At 39.2% G+C, this 22,629-nt stretch overlaps 1 protein-coding gene across 4 annotated transcripts; it reads right to left on the bottom strand.

Moving 5' to 3' along the window:
• Positions 1-3,187: 3,187 nt before the first annotated feature.
• tfap2c (transcription factor AP-2 gamma (activating enhancer binding protein 2 gamma)) lies at positions 3,188-16,394 on the bottom strand. 4 transcript variants are annotated; one of them, XM_040007585.1, is made up of 8 exons: positions 16,256-16,394; positions 11,416-11,877; positions 10,927-10,978; positions 9,703-9,774; positions 8,889-9,111; positions 7,564-7,682; positions 6,110-6,251; positions 3,188-5,891 (listed from the first exon to the last, which is right to left on the bottom strand). In XM_040007585.1, the coding sequence occupies exons 1-8, from the start codon at positions 16,283-16,285 to the stop codon at positions 5,597-5,599; spliced, it is 1,395 nt and encodes a 464-aa protein (XP_039863519.1). In that variant the 5' UTR covers positions 16,286-16,394; the 3' UTR covers positions 3,188-5,596. The 4 variants fall into 4 exon arrangements, with proteins under 4 accessions (XP_039863519.1, XP_039863518.1, XP_039863531.1 ...); XM_040007584.1 differs by lacking the exon at positions 16,256-16,394 and adding an exon at positions 12,423-12,796; XM_040007597.1 differs by lacking the exon at positions 9,703-9,774 and having other exon boundaries at positions 16,256-16,392.
• Between the last annotated feature and the right edge of the window lie 6,235 nt (positions 16,395-22,629).

Raw genomic sequence — 22,629 nt, 5'->3', positions numbered from 1 at the left:
TGCAAAACATTTTAAATTGGAAAAAAGCTGAATTTTGTTTGGGTAAGTTGCCACATGTGTCATAATGAGTAATACAGTAACAAAATAGAACTCATCTTCAGTCTGGACTAAACATAAGAAGCCTTTTTCTTTCTAGAGAAACTGTTATGTAAGGTCAGTTTCTATTAGTCATATTAATATGGGTATTTCTGTGATTTTTTTTTTCCCCCTATAACCAGTATATAAAAAAATAGTTTGACTCCAACACAAAAGAACTTACTCCCCACCCCCTACTCCAACGAGGAGTCGACAGTGAACGGAACAATGTCACAGAACTTGAGGCTAGCCTTAAAGTACAACATCAACTCATTAAAGGTGTAATTCCTCTGCTGTTAAGATCAGATTCAGTACACTTACTTCAGTATGATTGATTTTATTTTATCCTGGTATGTTCTTGTGCTTTTCCCGGCACTGATGCAGACCATGTTGCATCAACTTTTATCAGAATACATCATCTCTAATACTTTTAGTCAACTCGCTCTCCATACAGCTCCTCATTCCTTACTCTTATTCCTCAGTGGCACCAAAATGGCACTATTAATCATGTAAAGACCGGATTGTTCCTATTTTTGTCCAAATGAGAGACACTTTTTTATATTAAAATGATCATCTGGGTTGTGCGTTTACAGGGCCAGGCGTGTTTTAATTCAGATTTCTGATTTACACTACTACTCTCATCTGTGTGACTTGTCACTTATGACATGGAACGTTAAGGCTATGTTTTAACTCATAAAGCGGTTTCAGTGGTTGGGAACTGCAAGCAAGCGATTAGTCTGACTGCAAATGAGCCTTAATGTACAACAGATTTCAAAGACAGGGAAGGGAAGCGGTTAACTAAAAGGGTAATTGTAAAGTTCTAAGTGTCCTCGAAACAAGTTGGGCAGAAATCTATAAAAGATTGTAACAGTAAGAGCATACAGTCAACTTGTTAGGCTAATAAGTAATAAAAACCAACAAAAAGATTGTCAAACAAGGTTTAAAAAAATGGGAAATATCACATCAAGTTGTCTCCTTTTTGGCCTTTTTTCCTCTCTTACAGTTTCATCCTGTGACTTGGTTTGACCTACATGGAAAGGTCATTCAGTCAGAGCTGGAATAGAATACAGCTACAGTTCAGTGAATCTGGAGTTGACAAGTAGCCTCGGGCATCCTAATGAGGTCTGAAGATTATATTAACATGTCAGATATAATCTCTAATATCTATTTTTTGAAAGAAAAAAAAAAAGTACATGAGTTCCTCTTCTTTCATAAGAGAAAAAGAAGTGAAGGTAACAGGTAAGTGCAACAAGTCTATGCTCGCCTCCTTTTCCCAGCTACATTAGGCGTGTCATAAGAGAATTACTCACACGGTCTCACAGTTGAGAAGAAAACGTTTGACCAGTTGCGATGTCGCCTGTGTTTTGGAAAAACACGTACAAGGAATTAAACAAAGCCATTCACCTGATGTCTAACTGAAAACATGATCATTGTATATGTAAAATCAGGTCAGTTTAACAACTCTGCTGATCATATGACCAGCTCCAACTTTGTGAATGTGCTCAGTTAGAATTGATTCTACTGACAATAAGAGATGCGGGGGGAACAAATGGAACGTGTGTACTTAACAGCTCACATCTGCCAAAACAAACTTTGTGATGTGACAAAGAGACGGCATAAAGAAACAAGGTCAACCTCCAATCAAATCCTCAGTGCTTCCTCAACCATTTTCAGCCTGTCATCAAAGGCACAAAAAAAAAAAAAACCTTCCTCTTTCTCTCCGCTAAATTTCACCCATACCTCCTCCACCTATTATCTACCCTTTCAGGGCCAAGCACACAAGCTAACACGAGTAACTGAAGGCAGTTAAAGTCAACCGCTGTGAGGGCAGCGAGCCACTGCGTTGACAGGTCTGGTTAAACAGGTTCTGATGGGAGAGGCTGATACTTGTTTAACTGCAAGGTAGTTGCTGCTGCTGCTGCTTCCTTTATAACCTGTGGCTTGGTTTTTGGGAAATGTTCGTTTCACCCACTGACCCCAAAAGCTAATATAAAACATAAAGAGAAACACTGATGTCATATATGTTTGTGCATTTCAGTGCCGTTGTTATACCTTTCAATTCAGCTATATGTTCTATGTTGATTCATATAAGTGTTACTCTTACGTATGAGGGGCCGTACAAGCCAAAATTCATTCTTTCAAGCTGCAACACTTGCACCTGCAAACTTTTTTTTTTACTTGCGCCCAAATTTTTTACGTGCGCTCAGAATAGTGGCACAAAAATAACGCCATAGATAGCTTGCTGAAGAACTCGATGCAGTCAGACACTTGAAAGTGACCCGCGCGTGCTTCTCAGCCAATCATAGCGATACAGACACCCAGCCTTCCGTTTCTACTATACTCTTTCATTCACATACATTGTTCTCTTGCATACATATATTTTCTTCAGACATGTATGCATTCTCTTCTTACATACATATATTATTTGTGAGATTAAATGCATATTGAATGCATGTAAATGAGAGCAAAATGTAGGAATGCATAAATGAAAATGCAAGTATGTTAGAGTGAAAATATGTACATTAAAATACATGTATAAGAGAGCACAATATTGCAATGTGTGTTAAATATGTGTAAACATGAGAATAAAAATATCTAAATATAAAAATTAAAATAAAACTATGTGAGAGTGAAAGTATATGTATGTGAGAGCGAAAGAATGAATTTTGGCTTGTACGGCCCCTCATACCTACGTGAAACAAACAGATGAACCTCTGAAATTAGCAAGGCCTGAACAGACAAGTGATGATGAAACAAGTAGACTGTTCTGCATAACTTCCTTTTCTCTTAACTAAATTCTTTGCTGCAGCCACAAATTTGCATCTCATTATTCCCCAAGAAACTTGCAAGTAGGCTTAATGGCTCACCTGCTCCAAACATATGTAAAGGAAATATTGGGAAGCTGCAGAGGATAGACGTTGAATGCTGAACGGTTAGTACAGTCGATTCAATAGTTGTCCCAGTTTAACATAAACAACCCATTTGTCCTCTCTAAGCTGCACTTCTTTGTTCATCACATGATGTACTTTTGAGGTCTGTGCTTTTACTGAGCAACACAGCTTATTTGTGAAGCTAAGTGAGAGCACATAATGATGGCTACTGTTCTCATTAGTTTAGTAGGGGATTTTCTTTGCCGTTTATTAATAGGAAAGTTTTTCAACACATGACTTAACCATCATCTGTGTGATATTGCTGAAAAAGAGGCTACAGAACAAAAGTGCTATCCATTAAGAAAAAAAAAAAAGAAAAAAAAAATAGTAAGTGTGTGGCCTAGGCAACATTACTGACTCACTAAATCAGGCTTGAGGCTGTCATTTATTTTTTTTCCTGAAACTTTAAAAACAGCATTTTTTTTTAAACATATTTTCAAAAATGTATATCATCCCCACTTTCTAAAGTCTAGTTTATATAAAAAAAAAAAAATTAAAAAAAAAAAACCCTAACTGATTTACAAAAGTTTAACACATCTTCATAAAAAGTTAAGCTATGCACCAAACTGATACCATTATTTACACAAGCCCATTAAATTACAACATAAATTAGAAAATATTTACATCCAGGACAAGACACTGGATAAAATTCTATGCTTGGAATTTAATTTCTAAAAACATTTTTTTTTTTTTAAAAGAAATATTTACATTTACGCACGCATTCTCACAACCAACACACAACCTGGCAGAAGTGAGCTTGTTGGTAGGTTAGTGTCAATTTGGATGTTATTTTAATGAATAACTTGTTCACAAAAAATTAAGTAAAAGCAAACAAACAAAATAAATTCTCACGACTATGTACTGTATGTGTTGTAAGACTGAGTAACAATGGATCCATGGCAACGCCTGTAATCCACAAACACTGAGGAGGCTTCTGTCATAGCAAATTCAAAGTGCCCCTGCTATGCATTCTGGGATTTTATCTATCATGTAGTCTGTTAAATCATTTTTGCACATGAGAAAAAGGGTTTTCAAAGTCCACATCAAAGTGAGTTATTCTCTCCTGCAAAAACCAGTGCTGCTAAACTGCTTGAAATGCATAATTTGAAGTCCAGACTTTTCTTTTTGTTATTTACATCACTATGTAACATGGTGCCATAATGCACACCTAGCAGCTAGTTTGGCATGCCCTCAAAAAAAAAAAAAAAGAATAAGCAGTCAACTAAAACCTAATGCAGCCAGTAATACTGAGTGTTTCAGAGGGTGAAGAGATGTGCTGTAGCAGTATACAACCACAAAAATAAAATAATGAGCCTCTAAATTGGCATAATGGGGGCACTTTAAAGTTTTTGGTTTCTGAAAGAGCACAGGCTGAGATGAGAAAACCAACTGTCTTTTCTCATCTAGCTTCAAAGCTTCAAATCAACTCCCATGAACAAAAACACAATAACACTGGATCCATTCTGAATTAATGGTACAACTAAAGCACAAAAATAAAGAAAACTAAGTAGATTTTCTCTCACACATAACTGTCCTTTGCAAGTCAATTGAGACACAGGAAATAACTGGATTTGCCCCCAGACTGAGCAGGATGGAGAAAACTGAGAGGAATTCACAGCCACAGAAAGTCATCTTGAAATGATGTCCTCTAGGGAAGATGAGGGGGGAAAAAAAAAAAAAAAAAAAAAAAAAAAAAAAAGAGAAAGACAAGGGAGGTGGAAAAATAGTCGCAGAATGCATTTTGTTTCCCCTCATCTTCTTCAACAAAATGCAGGCCCTGTGGTTATAGCAGTAGGCCACTAGCAACTGTATGTAACTGCATAGTGGCTAGCATGATGCGGCATGTATTAATCCCCTTTTTAGGCATGTACTCCTTGCTAGGAATTTAACAGTATTTTATCGCATTACTTTGGTGTATGAATGTACACCCTGGTAACTTCTCTGTAAAAGTCATGGCTGTAGTTTCACTAGCTTATGACAAATAGCAACTGTGCTAAACAGCAATATGAACATAAATGTATACTTTTTTCCTTTTCTCCCCGACTTGCATGCATCACAGACCCTGCTGTCCGTGGCAAATGTAGAGAGAACTGAATGCACAAACCTTACCAGTTCATAATGGCAGGACTTGTTGCCAAAAACAAATCTTTTGCACGTGTGAAAAATAACACATGCCATGCTGCTCTCCTCTTACTGGTTTGTGTGAATGAAGGCAAGACAAACATTAATATAGAAGTGAACTATCACTAAATGACAATCCTGTTGCTTTAGCAGACAGAAGAAGCCACACATGCCATGTCTGAAAAGGGCTTTACTCTTTCACAGAGCGGGCTCCCATTAGGACAAATCCAGAGCATTCAACACACATGCCAACAGTAACTGATTTGTAGCCTGCTGTGACAGGCTGTTAAAAATCCCCAACCTGTCAAACTATAAATTTACAGTGTGAGCACACACATTCACACACAAATGCAGCTCTCAAAAAGACAATACCAAATATTGATTTTTAAAAAGGTCCAAAAGGGAAGTCGGGGCAGCAAGATTAAGGGACTCTGGGAATCTCAAGTTCATAGGGATTCTCCTTTAAGCTCTCATTTCCTGTGCTTGTCCATTTTGTCAGTAGATTTACTTCCACTGTCTGAGGATCCCTGGGTGTCGCTACCAGAGCTCAGGTACATCTTGTCCACTTGTTTGAGCGCTTCATTCAGGTAGTTCTGAAGCGAGGTCATGGCAGCACAGATGGCTGGAGAGCCAAAGCCATGAGTGATGAGACTGAAGTGAGTCAGGCAGCCTTGGATTCCAGGTTCCAGAATGGGAGCGGGCCTAGCGTTGCCCAAAGGTGAGCGGTCCTGAGTGAGCAGATCAGTAAACTCTTTGCAGATTTGCCTGTAGGTAGAGAAGCAGAATAACTAAGGATGTGAAATATGTACAGATTTGTGACCTAATTGGAAAATGGATAATACTTCAGATGATTTCGAAAATACAGCTTTCTATTGATCAAATACTTTAAAACCAGCTTTTGAAAAAAGGTTGTCTTGCTACATCCCACTTTGCTAGGTGTTTAAATGCATGCAAATTAAAACAATGATTGAAAATACACTTACTTGGCAGCAAGGAGCATGTTCTTGCGCGAGTTAACCTCATTCCGCTCCACATGTGGCCTACCCAGGTATTCAGCAATTGCCTTTGCAGGGAATTCGGTCTCACACACATAACCAAAGTCTCTTGCTAAATGAACAGCTTCACCTAAGACAAAAAAGAAAAAGATAATATTACATATAAGGAAAAAAAAAAAAAAAAAAAAAAAAAAAAAAAGGTTTTCTGTAGATCCAAGAAAACACTCAAGTTGCAACTTTATTGCTAACCACAAATTAATACTTGTGAATAAATATATTTATAACAACATATCCTTTGACATACTAGATTGTTAAGCTGTCCAGGAGCAGAACAATTTACTAGTTTAAGAGCATTACATGAATAGTCCCATTTTCAAACAGATATACACAAGCATGAAGGCACAAGAAGTGAAGCAGCTGAACTGCAGAATAATCATCTGCAGTCATTCTTCCAACTCTAGGTAAGAAGAGCTATGCAGATTGATACATTTTTGTCTTCAGGGTGGCTCGACTTGCATGTTCATAAAGGGATTATTTGAATAAATGCTACCAAAACTGGCCCCGAGATTCCAACAACACCGCTTATTGATAGACATGTACAAGTCTTCAAATGCTGGCAGCTATTCAGAAGCACAAGCTTTAAGGTCAGCTGGCCCTCCTGGCAAGCCGAACACAAGATAACAAGGCTTAATTCAGCTTTGAAGGTCTCTAAATAACACAGGCCTCCAGTCATCTTCCTGCACAGAATCATCACCCCATTTATAAAAATTCGGCATGTGGGGAGTGAGAGAGGGAAAAAAAATAAAATAATATCTTTCTATAGCCAGCGGCAGGTAAATGTGATTAAAGTGATACTGGGATGATAGAATCAAATGTCACTGACTGAGGTATGACTGCCGTTGTCATTCAAACTATACAGCAACAGAAAACAGTCACAATAAAAATCAGGGCTGTATGACCTGGTAGTATTCTTTCCATCAACAGGAACAATTAATTTTCCCTAACACAACTGAGTTTCAGAGGTGACTTTGCACACTAGGTAATACAAGACAACATGCTCAATGGAGTAACAGAATTAGTGCTGAGGTTTGTTGTTTCTTTTGAGTATTTCAGATGGAAAATGGTCATCTCAGTCTTTTATACACTATATGAGTTCAGTCAACCTAATTTTGGCTAAATTTTCCAAACCACTATGACTCACCAAATAATGTGTAGCTGACAGTCTGGCACATTAAACACAGGAAAAAAAAAAAAAAAAAAAAAAAAGGGTTGCAGTTACATTGCCTTTAGTTACCCTTTCCACAAGAAGTGAAACACACACATACCAATGCCAATACACTGACATTCCCACATTCTCATACTTCTAACGCGACATTCCAGCCACTGCAAACCGTAATTATAGTGCGAGAATTGACTGTGGGCAAATGACTGATGTGTCATACCTTCTACTAGCGAGGTAAGTAGAGTGACATTAGCTGCCTTCCTTCTTCCTGCAGGCAGGTTAAGCCCAATTTTGTCCAGCTTTTCTCTCAGAGAACGGCCTCCATTTTTTGACTTGGCTCTGTATAAAGAGAAAAAGAAATTGAGGTCATTCACACATTGTCTTGACATTTTCATCAAATTATCAGTGGAGTTTTAAAAGATTGTGTCATTTATGACTATTTATTTGATCCCCCTTGAGACCATAAATTAAAAGAAATACCAAGAGTTAGAAGATATGTACTGTACACCTGTGTAATACACATTCATGTGTATAGTCTCAAACACTTCTGAAAATAAATTACAAGAAGATTCTCTTGACCTAAAATAAAATATTGAAACAATTCATGTTCCACTCAAAAGCACAGCAGAGAGGTATAACTCATAAATGCATTTTCAGAAGCTCTTGAACTCTCCACTTGCCATAGCCAATTCAGTTTTCTGCATGACTGGCAGACAAGCTCTCCCCCTCAGTGGTCGGTGAGAAGGGGCGCATCTTTGGAGAGACATGTGTGTTTGAGTGCCCCCACCCCTTCTCCCTCTTGTCCCACTACTAACGATAGTCCTATTGCTGTGTGACCTACTTTTAAGAAAGACAAAAAAAAAAAAAAAAAAAAAAAAAAAAAAAAAAAGAGATTGTATATGTGGGTCTGTGGCTGCATGTCAGCATTAATACAGGCACATGGGAAGTGGTAAACATGCACTCCAAGTACAAAATGCTCCAGTCAGGAGTGTTAACCATGTACTGTAACCTCAAAGTCCCTCAACAGACTGCTGCACTACCATGTGTGCCATAAGGTCAACTGCTCTGGCACAGTTTAACATTCGCAATCACGTATACAGGCACACAAACACAATAGGTAGGTACTAACAATGTTGACGCAACCTATCCCCAATGGAAGCACTGAACCAAAATTGCACACAACACAGAATGTCACAAACCTTGCAAAAAATAAAGAAAAAAAGAGGAAAAATGATGAGCCGGAGCAACAGAGTCAAGCTGTGCTTTTAAAAAGAGCCTTTCCCATGGGCTACTAAGCTTTAGCCTACAGATCACTTGCTCCACGCCTTCCACAGCTTAATGATGGTTTATTTTTGAGATAATAAAAGTCTTAACAGTTTGCAGAAACCAGAAATTTTGAACAACTGAAATCATTTTTGATTAGTTAATCCTATTTTTTGTGAATCAATAGAAATGTATTCACGTGTCATGTTAAAGATTTTTACGAACCACAAGGAAAAAGAGAATACTGTCTAGCTGTGACGTGGAATGAGACCGAGCCCTGACCTGCGCAGAACGCCTCCCAGGAGCGATGCGTTGAGGCATTCTGGGGGTGACAAACGTCTCTGGACTTCAGCCACAGTAACCTTGTACTTGGATGTGGAGCTCAGCAAGGAAAGACGGCCTGGTACGGAGCAAAACACCTCTGTGGGATTTGACACCATGCCCAGCAGGGACTCTTTCTGGAAGGGAAGACCCAGTGCGTTTCCTTTAGGCAGAGTGACAGGCCCTGGAGAGTGAGGAAAATAATGTTTGTAAGCTAAATACTAAAGTAGTGCAAAAGAACATAAAAACAGATTGTGGTTGGGCAGTCAGATTTGTTAATTACTGTCAATCTTTATTCCAGACTTACGGTCCATAAAAAATAAAAATAAATCAGACAAACCAATCTGTACGTTTCCTGTTTATGTGCATAAGCTCTGATCTTTCTGTGTCTTGTGCGGAAAAGCGAGCAGAAGTATGCGTGTGCTGCTCTCCTCCAATGAGGAAAGCCAGTCTCTGCTGTGCCAAAATATACAAGAAAAAAAACTTCTAAAGCCTTTTGAAATGTGTGGTTTTGGAAAGATCGGATGCCTGATGGTTAAACAGCTATGATGCCCTCACGTCAAACACCATCCACAAACAGGTACGCACATACAGACCGTCACTCATCTAAGCCACAACCTCGGAACCGTGAATTGATTGGTCTCACCGTCTTTGATCGAGCTAGACATTGTGATTTTTTTTTTTTTTTTAAATGTCATCCCACAACAAAAGCACTGACAGACAAACAAAACAGTACAGCACACTACAAAACAAAAACAGCTATCTTCATCCTCACCCGCGAAAATTCCCCCCTGATAATAAGTCCTCTGTAAGCGATCAAGGTTCCTGCCACCTCGAAGTCCTAATACTGAGACAGAAATGACAAAGTCACATCAGTGCTTTAAATCTCCTCTCCGGCAAATCACTGGGAATGACATGCCATTGTTTACAAGTGGAAACCCTAGATTGCCCATAGCGTGCCCTTGAGCCTGGGAACAGTATAATAAGCAATCACTGATTTACGTAACAAATGCAGACTGTTTGGTTTATTGCACTCTGCAAATGTCGTGCTGCTTGTTATGTACTGTAATATTGCAATATTACAAAGCAACCCTATAATTGCTAGTATGCTTTCAAAGAATAAAACTTTGGGACTGTACTGCAAAATATGACATTGTCAGCAAATCAAAAACATCAATTTTACTTTGATGTTTAACATGCATATGAACAAGAAACTAAGGCGTGACGTTTACATTTTAAAATGAAACTTAACTCTACTTAAGCAAATTATATTTTCTACTTGTCCACTGTCCACATACTGTTCATAATAACATGATGTTCCTTGGGTTCATCTTTCACTTTAAGTCTGTTTAATAGAGCCCTGATGACAAAACAGCAGGAATAAGTTTCTCCCTCAAAACAGTTCAAGTCTCAACAAATTACTAAACTGTCCTTCACATGCAAGCCTAATGCCACACCCACCCAAAAGCTGGTTCTGCAGAGCCAAACACAGCTTCAAGACCAACTCATAATTTCCTGCTAACATGAACTGAAAAGAGCTGCAATTGCGAGCTTAACACGCCTAAAGATGATCCAAAGCTTTGGAACTCACAGTCAACACAGTTTGTGAGATTGCTCAATTTCCATGTCATGTCAGCTGTAGCCTGATGAATATGAAAGGGATCAGTTCTTTCCCACTGGGCATCCATTCAAGCACCTTCAACAGAATAGGCTAAGGATCACATCGGGCTTAAATAAGTGCATCGCATGGATTATCATTGTATGCAGTGTAAGTACAAACAGAAGACGCCTCCTTTCCTTACTCTCTCACTGAGTGCCCTGACATGCCACTATAGAAGTATGTCATTTCCAAGTATATAGAGTTCAACAAATGAAGGTCCAGCATTTTTTAGTAATTACCACATATTTTGCTGTACAAAAGCATTCCTCTTCAGTTTTCTTTTTTAATTGCTCTAACAGTTAAAAAGTCTAAATAAATAAATAAAATGTCACAACTCACCTTTTTTGATGACGGTCTGATCTGCCATAATTATACTGTGGTCGTCTACTTGCTGATAACAAAGAAAAGAAGCAGCAGTAAGTAAACACATACATTGCTCTGTTTTGATAAGATGCTTGAGCTAGACTATTTTTTCCTAAGGTGGGTATTTTCTCGATATTAGTAATCATCGTCTGTCTCTTTCATGCAAAGCATATAATGTAATATGTTCCATTTTATAATAAAAACATTTTATACTACCGCACCTTTAACTTGGAAGCATTTTGAATATATGTGGCCTTTGGTTATATTAACATTTAGGAGATTTTAAATCTCCATATGACAGGCGAGTGCAATAAAACACACTATAATGGATCCATTTACGACTTTTCAGTATATTCACTACTTCGACTGCATTCACACAACCATTTAAGCACAAAGCCTCAGTCTTTGCGCGCCTCTGCCTAAAAAGTATAATGTCAAGTGATTATATAAATCTAATCCACTTACTTGAACATCATCCAGTCCGTGTCCCATGTCATGCATTCCCATATTATCGCCAATAACCGACGACTCTAGACTGTGAGCGTGTGGAGACAGCAGCTCCGGTCGGCGGAACCCTTCCCTCCTAACCCCTGACGAGCCTCCCTCCAAGCCTAGGATCTGACTCGCGAGTCCGCTCCTCCCGTGTGCGCCGAGCCCTTCCTGGCCTTGCCGCCCAGGCCACGGCTGCTGTTGGTTCGACGATGGCGACTGGTGTATGGAGTTGATGTTGAAAGGGTCCCCGAGGTGAGAGTAGGGGTCACTAGACTGCGGGTACGAGATAGGCTGGTAGGGAGGAGGAAAGTAAGGGGGCTGGAAGTCTGAACTGGCCGAGTGTGAGAGGGAAGTAGACGGGCTGTAGAGGTGTTGACTGACCGCCGGCAGGTGAGGCAGCCGTGGGTTCCCATTGCTGTTACTATCGTGCCTTTCCTAAGGAATGGAGGAGACAAAGCGGCTGAGAAAGATGCCAACAACATGGCAGGTTGTCACTCAAGGAGATAAAATGTCAGATTATTCGCTGGCACGATGTCTACTGAAAAATGGGAATTAGACGGGATAAAACAATAACGGAGACCGTTAATTTGGAATTTTTCTTAGTACTTAGTGGCCATTGCAAGCATATGCAAATATTCTCAGCAGCAATCAGCGTCTCAGATTATTGTTATTATTATTATTATCATATTTTATTTTGTATATAGAGTAACAATAATAAGAACACGACCCCACTTTAATTTTATAAGGAATCACAGCCCGCTTTAACTCTGACAACGACATCCTGTTTTCACTGTTTCGCGAAACTTTACTCTAACCTTTCTCCCTTGGTGCAGCACATCATGCTGCTTCTAATGAGTCACCTTCCGAAATTTTACCGTGATTATTTCAGCCCAAAGGATTAAAAGTCAGCACCCACTTCTTGCCGTTAAATTCGGTGCCACTGATCTCACTTAGTGGAGGCCATCTCTTACGAAACTCACCTCACAGTCATCCTCGTATTTTACGTTGTCGGCTAATTTCCACAACATTTTGGCTGAGGAAAAAGTCTCTTTATTGCAAATTTAAAAAAAAAAAAAAAAAAAAGTGTAAAAGAAAAAAAAAAAAAAATGGGGGGGAAAGAAGCCCGCGAGTTAATCCAGGTATGAAGAAATTAACAGCTTCCTGGTGGTCATGAACCCGCTTATTCTTCAGCTGCAGCAGGAGGCAAAGTTGTAGGCGAAGGCTGAAGGGCGAACTGACCTACCGACTGAGTATCCAACTACAGATATGAGTTTCCACAGCCACTATGAGAGAAAAATAATCGTTGTCAGGCAATATTCCCCCCCTTTCCTGCCAAGGCGCTCAGTACTTCTGTTGTGAAAGTGGGCGAAACCGGTTCATAAGAAACTTGACTCCCTCTTATGGACAAAACAGTGCTGTTCAGTGCAAACATGAGCATTTCACTATATCTGCACAGCCACTTACAGTGGGCGTCACCCTGTCCGATGATGTCAGTGAATTGGAAAAAAATAATAAAAATAAAAAATCCTGATTGGCGGGGTGATTGTCCAATCAAAATTCGGTCCGTCTGTAGCGCGTCTTTGCACGGCGTCAAATATTAAAAGGATTAAACATCCCCAGTGTAGTCTATATCCATTTTCCCCTCTCTCTCTCTCTTTTTTTTTTTTTTTTTACCTATTCCTCGTGTCTTGCAGCAAATGCTGCTTCTCATTAACATTTTTACTTCTTTTATCTCCTCGGGCCCATGGGTAGTTGAACCTTTAATTTTACAGGGCACTGTGTTCTGTTTAATGATTATATTCTTGGGCTTTAAAGCGATTCATTGGGCAGAGATCTGTTAGCCATCAAAGAAATGATTTCTTGAGTTTTATATATTTACAAAATTGCACTTTACTGAACTGCAGGACAATGTGCTCATGTAAAATATTACGACTACGAGACAGAACCTGTGAAAACGTTGCAGTTACTGCTGTACGTTAATGAGAGCTTCTTGACGAGACCTTGTAATGTAGTATACGCAGGCTTTACACAGTGTATTGCCTCTAGAGACCAATCACTTTGCTCGGTTTGAGCTGCTAATTTTAATAGCTTTCTCAGGAGAACGTCTTAATTTGAGGTAAAAACAAAAAAACAAAAGTTAACATTCGTGTTCTTAAAACCACCACCACTAAAAGTAAAAGCCTATTATTATTATTATTATTATTATTAGTGGTAGTAGTAGTAGTAGCAGTAGTATGTAGGTCAATTATTATTGGCCTGCATACATACTACGCATAAATGCAGTGATAGGAAACTGAGCCAAGCTACTGTGTGTTTCCCTTTTATTCCTAAAACCTTGTGGTTATGCTTTGACCGACTGGATAATTTTATAATCTTAAAGATCGCCTTTTTCCCACGACAAGGCGTACTTACAGTTTGTATGCTTAATTCAGTAACAGGTATTCCAACAGGCCCGTGACATTTTGATGTTTCATATCAGTGGTACGTTTCAAACCGCAATAAGCCCAAGGGCTTAGCCGCATTATTCTCTCAAAAAGCTCCAAAGCTCAAAGGATTTCGGCAAGCAGCCCTTTCTTAACTTCATTTAAATTTTTGTTGAGCTTTATAGTATCTCGGAAGGAGGGCTCTTTGAACTCTGGTTTTAATCAAAAGACAAGTAGGACAGACTTTGAGGGGGGAAATACATGATATAAAAATAACACCTGTTATCAGTTCTTCAAATCGTATTATGCCACCCCGAGGCTGCTCTAGTATTTTATCACGTTGTTTTGCATTATCAATTGATACGTAAACCAGTACGTGTCAGATTTTAATTTGTGAATTTAACGTGCGGACATCCCGTGGCTTCTCTCCACCCAGCTGTGATAGTCCGCCCCTTTTTGTCATGCCAAGCACAATTTATTTATTTATTTATTTTTAAATGCCCTATTTAAAATGTTGTTCTGTGTTGAAACAGGCACAGGACGGACCTAAGAAAGTTAGTCACGCTTGGCCGACCGGTAAGGTTTTGAAAAATCCTGATGCTCAGCCTGTCATTTTAATGACAGCCGACTCAGCTGATGTCAGGTGTGAAGACAAAATGAATCCGTGCCCGGACACATTCAAAGTGTCACAGAAGCCAATGACTCAGCTCTGCCTAGTGATCTGCCTGTTTGCTTTGATCCCAGACTTAAGAAATATAGTTCAAAGCTGGTTTATGAACTGATTTTAAACACCCAAAATTTGCATTGTATTGATAGGTCTACTAACTAAGTGAGTAAACAACTAAGTGAACAACCCTATTGGAGATCACAGTAATATTGAAGTTGCTCCAATATGTGTTCATAACTGAAGAAAAAAAAGGAAAGAAATATATATAAACTTTACTGGGCGGAAAATCTACTCTTGTAATCCCCCGCCCAAAAAAAATTCAATTTAAAATTTATAACTTAAACTGTTTGCAGAAACTATTGAAGAGGTGGAAAAAGTACCCTATCAGCAATTTTACTGAAAAATCATTTCATCCTTTATTTCAGTTTTAACCATCAGCAGCTCCACTGGTTTGTAATCCAGTAGCCTCAAGCGAAAATACTCAAAGTTTCTGATGAGTTAAACCTTGTTATTATTGGCATTAATCACAGGTTATTCAAAAAGCGCATATAGCGCCGTGCGACTTTAAGCTGGGGATAAAAACGAATTTGTAACTGCCCTTTTCCGCAGCAACCATTTTGACGTGAAGCAGTGTCCAACCACAGCCGCTACTAATGACATTAATGAAGATTTTGTAATTAGTAACACCTGTAGTTACTTACCACGTCGTGTCCAAATGGCTGCTGTAAAGGTTTAGGCTATATAAGGAGGGACTCAGTCTTAAGGTTAACGAGAGCGCACGTTTGCACAATGCAAACGTATTAAATTAGACAATAAATATATATTTACGAGTAGATCTATGATTGCTATAATTTGACTTAATATAGCCTAAACTAGGGTTACGTTTTTATTCTACTCTGAACAAGACTGTTTTTAAAGTGATCAGTGTAAGAAAGACCCTCCGTAAGTTTACTCTTCCTGTTAGTCTTCCACTGATGTAGATATTAAACGAATAAGTTTAGTCTTTTTTAATAAGTGCATTAGAATTATAAGTTTACATTTTACATTAGCCTTTTCATATGCTTGGATATTATTGTTGCCGTAGTTCACTCAAACTCAAACATGGTGCAATTTAAATTCCTTTTATATTCAGGTTATTTTAACTGGAAGCTACTAGTTAAATCAGCGAAGGTTAAAAGATAATCCCACAGGCCTCCGTCCTGTTCAAGCAGGATGTCAACCAATTTGCATTCGTTTTTCACCCTTATTTCTCACTCCGTGGCCTCTCGCACGCAACAATCTCCCAATGCCTGCGCCTTCTGACAGGGACCTGATCTTCAAGGTGGTTTTTGACAAAACAGGGAGCTGATCTGCAAGGTGACTTTTACGGGAAACCCTGTGAAGCTTGTGATATTTGAAAGTTGCCATTTTATACCCTACAGCTGTAATTAGTCAGGCTTGTTAAATTTAATGACAGAGGTGGAAGTGCATGAATTCATTGTTCAAATTTTTAAGAGTGTGGCTGTAAAAACGGACTCTAAACTAACCTATATTAAGATTAAGTGAGGCTGATCGTCTACGGAGCTCTGTGAGGAGTGTGTCGGGACTCAGGCCCGAACAGCACCAGCCCAATTTAACTCCTTGTTATGGTGGGAAGTAATAAAACAAAAGCGATAAACACGATACAGGCTTGGTCAAATTAGATCATCTGTAAGAGGGAAAATACAGGAGGCAGCCAACTCACCCTCCAGTCTATCCTCTCCAGTACAGACATCTGCAAGGCTCCAGTCGCAGTAATCCCGCTGAGCTGCAGCGAATGAGTGAAACCATGAGTTTTACATTGCCGACTTCACCTGACTGCAGCGCAGGACGCATGCGCACTCTAATGAACTGCACCTGAGTGGACAAATCAAAATTTATTGCCAAACCGTTTATGGAAATTTGCATATACGGTTTGTGTAAAACAACGTGTACATTAATTTATTAATATGAGGAAAGCTGGTACGAAAGACTAAAAAAAAAAAAAAACACTGAGGAAAACAAACATATACTGATGCACAGAATTAGACTTATAACCGAGACAGTACTACAGTTAAACTTATCATTGTATTCTAGTTTTGAGTGTAAAAAAATAAATAAAAATAAAGTTACGGAGGATAAAATTAATGAATACGTGGAAAAAAAAGAAGTATGGAAAATTCAAGATTAGGCAATTCCAGCCCAGCCCTAAAGCCACAGCGCCTCGGGGTGACCACAAGAATCTGCTTTCAAAAGCCACTGAAGCTTTTTAAGGTGTATAGTCCCTGTTATCTGATCTCCAGAAGATTTTAGCTTAAACTAAAGAACAGATCAAAGTGTCTTTGCTGTGTGGTTAAGAATGCAGCTGATATATCTTGATCTGGGGAGGGGGGGGGAAAGACGTCTACCTGTGGTCTGACACCTGTTTAATCGATTTTTAAAAAATGGTGGAATGACACATTTTCCCTCAGATTCATTTAATTCCAACAATAAGACCTTAATTTAAAATCGTGTGCTACTGTTAAAAAATAAAGATTTTCTAATATATAAATTTTGTTGTTACGTTCTTGAGTAAAACAAAAATTAAGGGTGGAGGGGGGGAAAAATCTACAATTTAGCAAATCTGACGTTATGTGTTGGTGAAATAATTCAAACCAATATAAGCAAACAATAAATTGTTCCGTGTAGTTGGTATTTATTATATCTTTCCAAAAAAAAAAACCCACAACAAAACACCAACTTAGTTTTATTATAGTCCCCCATGACCACTAAAGAGGCCTAAATAATAAATATATTTTTTCTCATTCTCAAGTCTTTATTATAACTATCAACTAAATTAAAATAAGCTTGTTTCATAATCAGTTTTGAATGCTTTGTTTGATAAAATGCCGCACTAAGTGATCCAAACGTGAAAGAAAGAAAACAGCAGACTACCAGGAAAATCTCTGGATGGAAGCAGTTCTGTTATTCTAAAGTTTTAGCCACCATAATTTGATCATTTGTGGTGTAACGAGAAGCATGCTTTGTACACCCTTTGTATGCTGTTTTCTTTACGCCGAGTATAAAATCTCAGCGCGGTACTTGTGCCTGTGCTGTCACCTAGGGGCCGCATCTTTTCATTACCACAGGACTGCAGTAGTAGCCTGTTTTGTAGTGGCTGTGGAGTAAGTAGCTACTCTGGGTGGACCTATTCAGAGATCAGCTCAACATATTACATCTACGGTACTTAATTTTCAGTTATTTAAGTTATTTAGGTATTTACATTACATGCCATGATTACTTCAGCAGTGAGAAAAATAGCTTATTGGCATGGCATATTACTTTTTATTGCCATTTTCACATATGTGTGTGTGTAAGAATGATTGTTGCAGAGGTAGTACTGTATAGCAGATGGCACTAAAAGCAACCAATAAAATGTTGAAGGTAAAAAGTTTTTACATTTTCTCGATCACACAAGTCAGTCATCTAATTGCAACCCAAGTCATGCGTTTCCCTATATGGAAAATTAGAAAGGAAAAACCCGGCAAACATTAACTCAGGATGCAGTAAAAGTCTGACAGAGTATCACAAAGCAAGAAAGACCATATTTAACATTCACAGGTTCTGGATATCAGCTGTTGAAACCAGAGGTTTCTCAGAGTATTTTATTACCATCAATTTGTCCAGTTTTTATAAACCTTAACTTTGTAGTCAGGGACAAAAATATTTGAACCCCTGCTAATTTTATGAGTTTGCCAAATAACAAAGAAATGATCAGTCTATAGGTTTATTTGAACAGTGAGAGACAGAACATTAACAACAAAAAAAATCCACATTTCAGTAAAGGTATAAATTCCTTCGCATATTCATGAAGGAAACAAGTATCAGCAAGATTTCTTAATACAGGTAATGAGTTGACATTAGGAGCCTTCTCAACTCGTTACCTGTATAAAAGATAGCTGTCCATAGCAGCAATCAATCTATCCAGATTCCAAACTCTGCACCATGACCAAGACCAAAGAGCTTTTCAAGGATGTCAGTGGTCCAAGGATGTGTCGACAGCACTCTGGGCGCCCTTTCCTCATATTGTAAAAATGAAGAGAGCATATAACCCCAGTTTTAGCTTCTTTACACTGGCTTCCTGTCTCCTACAAGATCCAATTTAAACTTCTACTTTTTGTTTTTAAGTTACTTAATGCCCGAGCCCCTCCTTACCTGTCTGAGCTCCTCTCTGCCTATGCTCCAGGAAAAACCACGAGGTCTAGCTCAAAACTAATGTTGTCCATCCCACGGACTAACCTCAAATCCCGTGGTGATAGATCCTTCTCTGTGGCAGGTCCCAGACTTTGGAATAGTCTCCCCTTAAATATTAGATCTGCACAAACACTTGAGCAATTTAAATCATTACTAAAGACACATTTCTATGCCCTGGCTTTTAACACACTATGACCCAAGCATTTTGGTCTTATTTGAATTAGTTTAGTTATTGTTTTAATTCTTTTACTGTCCTATTATTGTTTTTTACTGTTATTATTGTATTACATTGTTGCTTTTTAATACCATTTTTATATTGTTAAGCACTTTGTGCAGCATCGGCTGTTTGAAATGTGCTATATAAATAAATTTGACCTTGACCTTGACCTACACAAGGCTGGAATGGGCTACAAGACCATCGCCAAGCAGCAAGGTGAGAAGGTGGCAACAGTTGGTGCAATTATCTGCAAATGGAAGAACCATAAAATAACTGCCAGTCTCCATTGTTCTGGAGCTCCGCACAAGATCTCACCTCGTGGAGTTTCAGTGATAATGAGAATGTTGAGGAACCAGCCCAGAACTACTCAGAAGGAACTTGTCAATGATTTCAAGGTAGGTGGTACGATAGTCACCAAGAAAACAGTTGGTAAAACACTAAGAAGTGAAGGACTGAAATCCTGCAGTGCCTGCAACGTCCCCCTGCTCAAGAAAGCACATATGCAGGCCTGTTTAAAGTTTGCCAATGAACATCTCAATGATTCAGATGAGGACTGGGGGAAAGTATTGTGGTCAGACGAGATCAAAATTCAGTTATTTGGCATCAACTCAACTCACCATGTTGGGAGGAGGAGAAATTCAATTCAATTCAATTTTTTCAATTCAATTTTATTTATATAGTGCCAAATCACAACAACAGTCGCCTCAAGGCGCTTTATATTGTACAGTAGATCCTAAAATAACAGATACAGAGAAAAACCCAACAATCATATGACCTCCTATGAGCAAGCACTTTGGCAACAGTGGGAAGGAAAAACTCCCTTTTAACAGGAAGAAGCCTCCGGCATAACCAGGCTCAGGGAGGGGCGCGGCCATCTGCTGCGACCGGTTGGGGTGAGAGAAGGAAGACAGGATAAAAGACAGATTAATAACAGATATAATTCAATGCAGAGTGGTCTCTTAACACACAGTGAGTGAGAAAGGTGACTGGAAAGGAAAAACTCAATGCATCATGGGAATTCCCCGGGAGCCTACGTCTATTGCAACATAGGATTCAGGGTCACCTGGTCCAGCCCTAACTATATGCTTTAGCAAAAAGGAAAGTTTTAAGCCTAATCTTAAAAGTAGAGATAGTGTCTGTCTCCCGAATCCAAACTGGAAGCTGGTTGCACAGAAGAGGGGCCTGAAAACTGAAGGCTCTGCCTCCCATTCGACTTCTAAATACTCTAGGAACAACAAGTAGGCCTGCAGAGCGAGAGCGAAGTGCTCCAATAGGGTGATATGGTACTACAAGGTCATTAAGATAAGATGGGGCCGGATTATTTAAGACCTTGTATGTGAGGAGCAGGATTTTGAATTCAATTCTAGACTTAACAGGAAGCCAATGAAGGGAGGCCAAAACAGGAGAAATCTGCTCTCTCTTTGTAGACCCTGTCAGGACTCTTGCTGCAGCATTTTGGATTAACTGAAGGCTTTCAGGGAGTTTTAGGACATCCTGATAATAATGAATAATTACAGTCGTCCAGCCTGGAAGTACTAAATGTGTGAACTAGTTTTTCAGCGTCACTCTGAGACAGGATATTTCTAATTTTAAAGATGTTGCGCAAATGGAAGAAAGCTGTCTTACATATTTGTTTAATATGTGCGTTGAAGGACATGTCCTGGTCAAAAATGACTCCAAGGTTCCTGCCTATGACTCCAAAAACACCATCCGCACCATCAAACATGGAGGTGGAAACAATTTACTTTGTCAGTGTTTTTCTCCCAAGGGGACAGGACAACTGCACTGCATCAAAGGGAGGATGGTTAGGTGAGAGCCTTCAAAAGAGTGAACACCAGGAAAGCAGCAGGACCAGACGGCATCCCAGGTCGTATCCTAAGAGACTGCGCATACCAGCTAGCTCCTGTGTTCACTGAGATATTCAACATCTCTTTATCTCAGTCGGTGATCCCCACATGCTTCAAAGAGTCCATCATTGTTCCTGTCCCGAAGAAACCCCACCCTTCTTCTCTCAATGACTATCGCCCTGTAGCCCTCACCTCAGTAGTGATGAAGTGTTTTGAACGCCTGGTCAGAGACTTCATCATTTCTTCACTACCAGACACACTGGACCCACTACAGTTCGCTTACCGTCCAAATCGTTCCACAGACGATGCCATCTCTCATCTCCTCCACACATCACTCACTCACTTGGACACTAGAAGGGGGAATTATGTTAAAATGCTCTTCATAGACTACAGCTCTGCATTTAACACCATAATTCCCTCCACACTCACCACCAAGCTGGAGCATCTGGGACTCAGCTCATCTATGTGTCAGTGGATCTCCAACTTCCTAACTGGCAGACCACAGGCAGTAAGGATGGGCGGACATGTCTCAGCCTCCACCACTCTCAGCACTGGAGCCCCCCAGGGGTGTGTTCTGAGCTGAGCGCACCATCCGCTCCGAGCTCCCTGACCTGCACTCAATCTACAGCAGGCGGTGCTGGACCAAGGCCAGGAAGATCGTGAAGGACCTCAGCCATCCCAACAACAGACTGTTCTCTCTGTTGAGGTCAGGAAAGCGATTCCGCTCCCTGAAGACCAACACAGAGAGACTGAGGAGGAGCTTCTTCCCGCAAGCGATACAGTCTCTCAATCACACCACCACACAGTACTGACCCACACATACAGTTCTTACACACACTGGACATTCTGGACATTGTTTTCACTTCATCACTTAAATCACTTTAAGCATATTTGCACTGCAGAAGACATAATGTGGATTGCACAACACTGGACACTATATTCTTCATTTCCAGTTAATATTTGTACAGCTGCTATTATTGTGTATATATTTATTTATATTTCTTCATACATTCTTATATAGTTCTATATTGTGTATTGTGTATTTTGTTGTACAGTTATTTTATTTTCAACTTCAATTTATATATTTTATCTTATTCTTTCTCAGTTAAATTTACCCTTCATTCTAATTTGTGTTGTACAGCTATTTCATTTTTAACCTTAATTTATATTTTATTCCTTCCTAGTAAAATTTACCCTTTTTAATTTTTCATATTTATTTCCCATCTTATTCATAGCCTTTTCCTTTTTTGTTTTCTTTAGGTCACGAGCAGTTGTCCAAGCATTTCACTGCATATCGTACTGTGTATGACTGTGTATGTGACAAATAAAATTTGAATTTGAATTTGAATTCCCTCAGCCAGGGCATTGAAAATGTGTCGTGGATGTGTATTCCAGCATGACAATGATCTGAAACACACAGCCAAGTCAACAAAGGACTGGCTCAAGAAGAAGCATATGAAGGTCTTGGAGTGTCCTAGTCAGTCTCCAGACCTTAATCCCACAGAAAATCTTTTGAGGGAGCTGAAGGTTCGAGTTGCCAAACATCAGCCATGAAACATTATTGACTTGAAGAGAATCTGTAGAGGAGTGGGACAAAATCCCTGAGATGTGTGCAAAAGTTTGTGGCCAACAACAAAGGTTTTATCACCAAGTACTAAAGCACGTTTTGCAAAGGGATCAAATACCAATTTCCTTCATTAAATTGCGAATGGATGGAATTAAAAACTTTTTTGAAATCCATTCCTTTTTTGTTTTTGTTCCGTCTCTTAGTGTTTAAATAAACATACCACTGAAAATATAGCT

The sequence above is a fragment of the Simochromis diagramma genome, unplaced genomic scaffold, assembly GCF_900408965.1.
Source record: "Simochromis diagramma unplaced genomic scaffold, fSimDia1.1 OVJJ01000320.1, whole genome shotgun sequence".
NCBI classification, from domain to species: Eukaryota; Metazoa; Chordata; class Actinopteri; order Cichliformes; family Cichlidae; genus Simochromis; species Simochromis diagramma.
The sequence above is the reverse complement of the archived record's forward strand: the minus strand, read 5'-3'. Positions and strand labels throughout refer to the sequence as shown.